General features: G+C 39.7%; 1 protein-coding gene across 2 annotated transcripts; it reads left to right on the top strand.

The window, feature by feature from the left end:
• The first annotated feature begins 574 nt into the window (after positions 1-574).
• creb3l3a (cAMP responsive element binding protein 3-like 3a) lies at positions 575-6,314 on the top strand. Of its 2 annotated transcripts, none has more exons than XM_082525382.1 (10): positions 575-815; positions 1,113-1,217; positions 1,331-1,574; positions 2,224-2,354; positions 3,230-3,340; positions 3,438-3,544; positions 4,030-4,098; positions 4,306-4,390; positions 4,737-4,830; positions 5,469-6,314. In XM_082525382.1, the coding sequence occupies exons 1-10, from the start codon at positions 795-797 to the stop codon at positions 5,783-5,785; spliced, it is 1,284 nt and encodes a 427-aa protein (XP_082381508.1). In that variant the 5' UTR covers positions 575-794; the 3' UTR covers positions 5,786-6,314. The 2 variants fall into 2 exon arrangements, with proteins under 2 accessions (XP_082381508.1, XP_082381507.1); XM_082525381.1 differs by having other exon boundaries at positions 1,328-1,574.
• The last annotated feature ends 2,002 nt before the right edge of the window (positions 6,315-8,316 follow it).

Below are 8,316 nucleotides of genomic sequence, written 5' to 3'. Positions count from 1 at the left end.
AACCACTGTTGCTACTGTGATATTACTTATATATTACATAGTTATTACTTTGGTAATTGCATAGTAATAACGTAGAGATTACCACATTATTAACCTTGTCACCCTACTATTACCCCTTTTTTACCGAGTTGTAATAGAAAGTGCTACTGATTTAAAGTATATAAATGTTTTGTTCAACTTTCAAATTAAATTTTCCCAGAAATGCCTTAAACCACAAATACAAAGAACATGTTTTTTTTATTCTGTCAGTCAATAAAACTGTAACTTTTCTTGATTAATCACATGATTTGAGACACAACTGTAGGATGCACATCTGTGAAATGATCAGATAAATTAACATAAAGTTCCTCAAAACCAGAGTTTTTGGCTGAATTTGACAAAGAATCGAGCTTTTGTTTGATCATTGTGTTTTGAATATGTGCTAAAGGTCACAACTATCCCTATGTCAACAAACTATCAAAAAAAATAAGAGAAAAGAAAACAGGAGACTTTGCCCTTTCTGATGTTCACATCTAACTGGTGACTTCATTTCTTCTGTCCCGGTCTTCTATCTAGGTAGCTGTGTACTCTTAACTACCAATAAGATTACTAATATATGCTCTAAGAGCCAGTAAGGACAAAGCAATCTAGTCAGCTGGGTGTGTTGAGTTGGAGTTTACACTTTGGACCCCAGAAGAGCTGAGAGATTAAGAGCAGACTCTTCAGAAACGGAGACCTCAGAGTAAAATAGATATTTTGTTTGGGTTGCAGTTGTTTTGACAGCTTCTTTGGTGTGCCACTCAAGCAGGAAAATTATGGAGCATTACCCGGATCAGGTAAACATTTTAGTATTTCCATTATATCATAGTTTACAGATTTAAGACAAAGCTGCAGAGGAAGCCTTCAAGAGCTGGAGAGCAAAGTTCACGCTTGAGAGAAAACTGAAAACCTGTATTTAGTGTATATTCTTAAACCAACGATTTTAAAATGTTAATGTTTTAAAAAAAAATCACACTGACTTGTGTGGGTTGGTGAATTGTTGGCAGTGAAACAGATGTTCATAGTATCTGAAATCTTTACTGCTGTGTTGTTTTCTCTTATATGTTGCTATTTAACGCATGACCTCTCTTCAGGGTTGTGATGGCCTTGAGCTGCTTGACTGGCTATTTGATCAAAATAATGGTATTCTCCGTCACGAAGAACCAGAACAACACACTTGGCCAATCCAGGACCCAAATGTGTGTGAGACTGTTATATGACTTCTTTCTCCCACTTCCTTGTCGGTGTTCTCTGTATGTTGTTACCTCACACATAGAGAATAATCGTTCAACTTGATGTTTTCACCCAGCAGATGTTGCAGCCACCCGAACAGCCAAACGATGACTTTCTCAATGCGCTCCTGCGTGGCGGTGATTCTGTGTCAGCCTCTCCGCTCTGGTCACCATCTCCCAGTGACAGTGGGATCAGTGAGGACCCTCCATCAGACCAGATGGACAGTCCTCAGCGCCCTGAAAGCCCACCCGGGGACTCCCATTTCTTTGGTACAAGACCACTAACCAAGGCGGCCCTGGAAGCCAATGTCCCCGCTGACTTCAGTAAGTCGCACATATCCAAAAAGTAAAACATTCACATTGGGACACATTACATTGGGTTCTAATTCCTAATATCTTTTCATGATTATTGATTAAACGAAACATTATGTTCTCTGGTGTGTTTAATCAAACTGTGGAAGTTAAGTCCCAAGTTATATCTTCAAATGACAAATTCTTATGATATCCCTAATACTAAGCAATTAGCTTTATTATAGCAGAGATGAAAGGAGAAAATATTCTCATTTGCTTGAAAAATTGCCATCGGTTATCTACATTTTGCACATTTTTAGATAATCAATCTCTGATAATATTAGCATTTCATTCTAATGACATTATACTAAATCCAGCCCTTCTGGGAAAGGAATGATAATGGCACTCAGTGTTTGAAAGTTTTTGTTCCTGAATATGAATCCCAGTTTAAAGAATAGAGTAGGATATCATAGATTATTTGTGACTGTATACAGAAACAGTCAAATGCTAAGACACAGACATTATCGATGCAGACAAAAGAAAGTCAACATGCTCAGCGCCTTGCAGAGTTATCAGTATTTACACAATCGGGCTCCAGAATTGCTGGTCAGAATCCAGCGAGACGAGCACGTCTCCTTGGTCTTTATTTGCATGTGCACTATCGTTGCTCCTGTGTGTGCAGGTGGCTGGAAGCTTGGCTTTCCAATGGGCAAGGCGAGGATTACACATCCTTCTGATGTGGATACATCACAGCTTTCCTCTAGCTTCCCCCTAACTGTCAAAGATCTGCTATTGTCGGGCACGTCTGAGCCAGTAAGTATCCTGTTGCTCCCTGATAGAGAAGGAGGGGATGGTTGAGGGTTGGGGGAGAGCGTGTCTAATGCATGTTTGTGGATCTTTCATTGCTTTCTTGACTTAAGAGACCTGTTGTTTACCTTTTGTGTGTGAGTGTGCATGTGTACTTTGGTAAAAAAAAAAAAGAAAACAAACAAGTGGATTACTACAGTCCCTGATCTCATGAATTCAGCAAGGGGTAAGGCCTTTGGAATTGCAAATGAAATTTCTATTTTTACTCTTGTTTGTGGGACGCTTTGCTGAATGTGCAGCAACTGATGGTTGTTTTCTGAGCCGGAGAGAAGGAAGACACAAAAGATTTTTATTAGTATTCTACCGAAGATGATTTTTTCAAACCTTCCCATAACTTTCATTCATTCATACAAAATTTTGGAGATAAAATACCTTCTTAATGTGTGAAGAATTTTATATTATGTTGCATTACTAAATAGCATTTTGTGAAGAGAAAGTTTATTAGGTCAACATATCAGATATTCTCATTTCACACACTCACACAAAAAGAAATTAGATTATCAAGTAAAGATCACCATGACCAGAATAATACATTAGAGCTTCTGAAACTTAAGTGGATTTCAGTTCACTCCAGGTATTGATCAATCTTCTCAGCCTAGTTTAGTAAGATGAAGGAGAGAGTAGCAGAATGCAACTTGGGTTTTCACACCATAATTACTTTTCAGAAGCCATGAAATGAGACTGATGAAGTTGCCTTGATAGTCTGCACCAATTTAACTGTTTCCTGTGAGGTTCATTGAGCGCACAGTGAAAGAGGTGGCCAGAGAGAAAATTTATTAGTGGTGGTGTTTTAAAAATTAGAATTTGTATTTTCCCACCAGACCCCACAGCCATCCCAAAAGTCCATTCAAGAGCTGGTTCTCAATGAAGATGAGAAGAAGCTTTTAGCAAAGGAGGGAGTCACTCTGCCCACCCAGCTACCTCTCACAAAGGTAAACGGCTATCAATACCCAAACAATGAGAACAGTTTCCAGCACCTAGAATTTATCATACAGAGGCTCAAAACAGTAATGTTCCTTCCTTTGTCAGTATGAAGAAAGGATTCTGAAGAAAATACGCCGAAAAATTCGCAACAAGCAGTCGGCCCAGGAGAGCAGAAAGAAGAAAAAGGAGTACATCGATGGGCTGGAAAGCAGGTAATATTCAAATTTAGAGTGGGTTGGAATGTTTTAGCATTTTAACTGCAATTCTTACCGATAATAACAGTCTTAGAAACTGATAATCATTTTTCAAAGCATAAATAAGTTTTGATTATTTTGCCATTGTACCCTCCGGGCAGCCCTGTACTCTTGTTACAGGTTAATGTATTTCAGAGAAAGAAACTTAATGGAAAAAAATCCACACTTTTGGGTTTTTAATGTCAGCTTCTGAGCAGAAAACCGTTTAAGAGTGTGCACTGCAAAATATTTTGGAGTAACGCATTATAGAGCCAATTTGTAAATTGGAGCATTCAACATTCCCCGTACTCCTTCAGATCAATTCATGAATAACAGACGGAGCCTTAAACCGATTTTTGATAGCAAGCTTTCACTGGAGATGAAAACCTAAAAGAGAGAAAAAATTATATTCTTTCAACTTGTTTTTTTTTTCTCCTTTCTTCCCCTCGTGTATCCCCCTTTAGGATGGTTGCTTGCAGTACACACAACCAAGAGCTACAGAGAAAAGTGTCCCAGCTGGAGAAATGTAACATGTGAGTGATCGGAGACAAAAAATCGATCTCTGTTTTTAATTACGGTAATCATTCTGTGATCTCAGGTTAATGTTTGTTATGACATTTCATCTTAGCAAAATAACTACCTTTGGCATTTTTCCCTGCTTTCCTGTTCCCCTCAAACCTTTTTTAATCCTCTTATCACGTCTTCTCTTTGTATTTTCTTTTCCCCATTCCTCCCTACAGGTCACTAATGGAACAGCTGCGCAGGCTGCAGGCCCTGGTCATGAATACAACTAATAAGCCAGCCCAGACTGGGACATGTGTACTGGTACAGACATCCTCTGTGATAAGATAAATTGTCACTGACACACGTGGCTCTTCATGAAAGAATTCAGTTTCCTAATGCCCAAACACCAAAAATTACTGCTGCTGGATGAGCCATTAAGAAAAGCCAATTTAGACTGGTGCACACTGGGTAATACAGCAAGGGAGAGATACAGTGGCTTAAAGAGAAGATACTGCATCTAATCACGACACTGGAATAAAGCTCAACACTAGAGGCACTTTTAAAGTGTAACTTTTAATCTATAAATATAACTAAATGCCTTCAAAAAAAAAGATGTAGCAACCCCCCTCGTACTTTATCTAACACTCCTTTTTTATCATATTCTCAGGTGCTCGTGCTGTCCTTCTCCCTAATACTGTTCCCAAGCCTCAAGCCCTTATCTGACTCCAAAGTCAGCCAAGGAGACTTCACTCCAGTCAGAAGTGAGTAACCTTCAGCACCAAACAGCTTTGTGTGGCTGCCTGCCAACTAATCCAGCAGCTATATGTCACAGCTGCGGAGTTTGCTAGAACTACATTCTCACACGCTGCTGGAACGGTTCTCACCTGCTGAGCTCCACAGTCGCCTCTACTGTTCTGAGGATTTGCCATCTACTTAAAGTTAGTCGGAAGGCAGAGAGGACCAAGGCCATTTATTGTCACTGCAGTTATTAAGCTCTGCTCTGTGAAGCGGCGCTTGATCTGATTGCTTACCATTAATTATTAGTTTAGTATTGAATGTCAGTTTAATGTTGAATGTGTTTGCTGATACCGACTATGATGTATTTCTTTCAGTTTAATAGGAGACGAGATTAGTGTTTGCAAAGCAGTGAGGTATAATTTCTTAACCTGAGTGGTTTGACAGAACTGAAAAAAAGCAATCATCTTGTGCCTTCCCCGACTGCTCGGGGCTCTGTTACAGGAGTCTTTAACGTGTTTAGGTTTGAATTTTGAATCGTCACAAACTTATGAGAGCACGCAGATGTGAAAATGTACACTTGCCTGCCTCAGTGCATGTCTAGAACAACACAATAAGACCTGACTATAATACTTGTTTTACTCTACGTCTTATTCTCCTACAGTCCAGTCACGGTCCCTGCAGAACCTTCAGGCTTCCCGTGTACTCCATGTCACTGAATCCCCAATCTTCAGCGAGGATGAATCAGAGCCTCTTCACCGGCATTACCCAGAAGACCCGGGATTGGAAGATTTGACCGCACTGATGGAGAAGATGGCAGTAGACCAAGAACAATCCACTTTGGAGTCCATGTCTCTCAACAACAGCCAGGAAGACAAAATTGGTCATTTCCATGTAGATCCAATTACTGGTCACATCGCTACGGTGACCTTGAATCCCCATCGCTCTGCCAGGTTACAGCCACACGCTGATGGTATGTAAGAAAGAAGGGAAGCAAAATTTTCAAATTATCCTACTCCTAATGGTAGAGCAGGGGATTATCAGGGGCTGTTGTTTACACAAATGGAAATTGGGTTTTAATCATTCCCATTTTGTCTTTAATACTTATGTAGCCTGTATGCTTTTTTTTTCTACTTGTGATACTGTTTTATATCAGTGTTTGGATTTGAATCCCTACTGAAATTTCTTTTTCTGTGTATGCCTTGACTTTGATGAAATGCCAGTGTAAATTGCTGTTTGAGAATGTCAAAAAATGTGGTGAATAGAGCCGTGATTGCGTGTATAGTTTTGATCATAATGAACGATTTTTGAAATGTTAAAGGATTTTCAAAGCATGTTTTCTCCGAAGAGTTGATTGCAGTAGTTTGGATTTATTCACGGATTAAACATCGTAAAGTAAAGAAAAGTATTAAAATAACACAACAAAATCAGTGGTTTGAATATACTGTGTACTCATTTTTCTGTATTTCCAAGCTTTAATTATTAAAAAGTGAAAACATGTGGTACAACATCTCTGTTGACACAGTTGAAACTGGGACAAAGGTGAGGCAGATGACCTGTTATCTCATTAGTCAGACTTGACATGTTGACTTATTTACTTGTTGAAGCCAGGTTCCAGTTGGTGTCTGTGGCACTCGCCCACCTTCTGTTTTGTCATTGTCAACCTAACAAAAATTGAAAGGTGTTCTTAAGCTTGCTGCCATTTCACCTAGCATTTAGGTCTGACCTGTTCAAGATGACATTTTCTGAGGTCGGCTAGACTTTATTTGAAGGAGCGGCCGGAGATTGAATTCTGGGATTAAATGATCCTCTCCATCCAACACTCTGGTTACCATCTGAATGGATTCGTAAAAGAAAAAAATGTGATTTCCATTAATACACACACACACACACACACACACGGACATTTGATAACAGAAATCCCTCTTTTGAGATTAATTTACAACATTCATGAGATTACTTGAAGCTCTTGAGAGAATGTCATCACCTGACTAAATCTTCAGTCAGCTGACAACTATCTGGAATTACTCCAGCTTGTTCACCTGACACTGAACATATTACATGAAAGATGAAGGCATAGCTTTCTGTGTGCGTGTCTGCAGACTGGATTCAGCATGAGGGGAATGGCAACTTTGTGGCAATCCATCAAAACGGTTTTGAAATCCATTCTAAACTAAGCTTAAACTAAAATTTGTCAACTGGTTGTGACAACCTGAATGTTTTTTTGTTTTGTTTTTTTTACCAAAGATTGTGTGAAATTGCACACTTTTAATCACATATTTGAATGATTATAGGACCTTTCCTGTTGCTATGGCAGCTGTCTTTTTCAGCCTGACTTTAAGTGTGGCTTTTCAGAGCAGCAATAAACACTTTGCCTTCAAACATGGTCAGATGGCACAGTATCTGGCCTAGCTGTGCTCCTTGTATATGCTAGCTTTCAGCCACTTACTGCTTTTCATTTTTACAGGCAGCAATAAATCAGAGAACAGACTCCTGATCCAACTCTCCACCAACATTTGATTGTGATGTGTATTGTTTTCTCATAATTCTCATAGTTTTCTCATTATTTTTCTCATAATTTCTCATAATTCTTATGAATTTGTGGGTGTGGTTATACCCATCTATCTATCCATCTATCTATCTATCTATCTATCGTGCTGGGTGATAAAAAATAAATAAATAATATATATATATATATATATATATATATATATATATATATATATATATATATATATATATATATATATATATATATATATATATATATATATATTTGTTTTTTTGTTTTTTGTTTTTTTTTTATCACCCAGCACGCCCCTGCGGGCGGTTTTATCCTTCAAGCTCGGGTCCTCTACCAGAGGCCTGGGAGCTTGAGGGTCCTGCGCAGTATCTTAGCTGTTCCCAGGACTGCGCTCTTCTGGACAGAGATCTCCGATGTTATTCCCGGGATCTGCTGGAGCCACTCGCCTAGCTTGGGAGTCACCGCACCTAGTGCTCCGATTACCACAGGGACCACCGTTACCTTCACCCTCCACATCCTCTTGAGCTCTTTTCTGAGCCCTTGGTATTTCTCCAGCTTCTCGTGTTCCTTCTTCCTGATATTGCTGTCATTCGGAACCGCTACATCGATCACTACGGCTGTCTTCTTCTGTTTGTCTACCACCACTATGTCCGGTTGGTTAGCCACCACCATTTTGTCCGTCTGTATCTGGAAGTCCCACAGGATCTTAGCTCAGTCATTCTCCACCACCCTTGGGGGCATCTCCCATTTTGACCTCGGGACTTCCAGGTTATACTCGGCACAGATGTTCCTGTACACTATGCCGGCCACTTGGTTATGGCGTTCCATGTATGCCTTGCCTGCTAGCATCTTGCACCCTGCTGTTATGTGCTGGATTGTCTCTGGGGCATCTTTACACAGCCTGCACCTGGGGTCTTGCCTGGTGTGATAGACCCCAGCCTCTATGGATCTTGTACTCAGAGCTTGTTCTTGTGCTGCCATGATTAGT

This window comes from Aulonocara stuartgranti (genome assembly GCF_965226115.1).
Source record: "Aulonocara stuartgranti genome assembly, chromosome: 23".
NCBI lineage: Eukaryota > Metazoa > Chordata > Actinopteri > Cichliformes > Cichlidae > Aulonocara > Aulonocara stuartgranti.
Note: the sequence above shows the minus strand (reverse complement) of the source record. Positions and strands in the feature narration are given on the sequence as shown.

What these genes read in the sequence shown, in the direction of transcription:
- creb3l3a (XM_082525381.1), top strand. Translation starts at nt 795, where the DNA reads ATGGAGCATTACCCGGATCAG. An exon ending in TGTCGGGCACGTCTGAGCCA is followed by an intron (nt 2,355 to 3,229) that starts GTAAGTATCCTG and finishes TTTTCCCACCAG; the next exon opens with ACCCCACAGCCATCCCAAAA. An exon ending in CAGCTGGAGAAATGTAACAT is followed by an intron (nt 4,099 to 4,305) that starts GTGAGTGATCGG and finishes TCCTCCCTACAG; the next exon opens with GTCACTAATGGAACAGCTGC.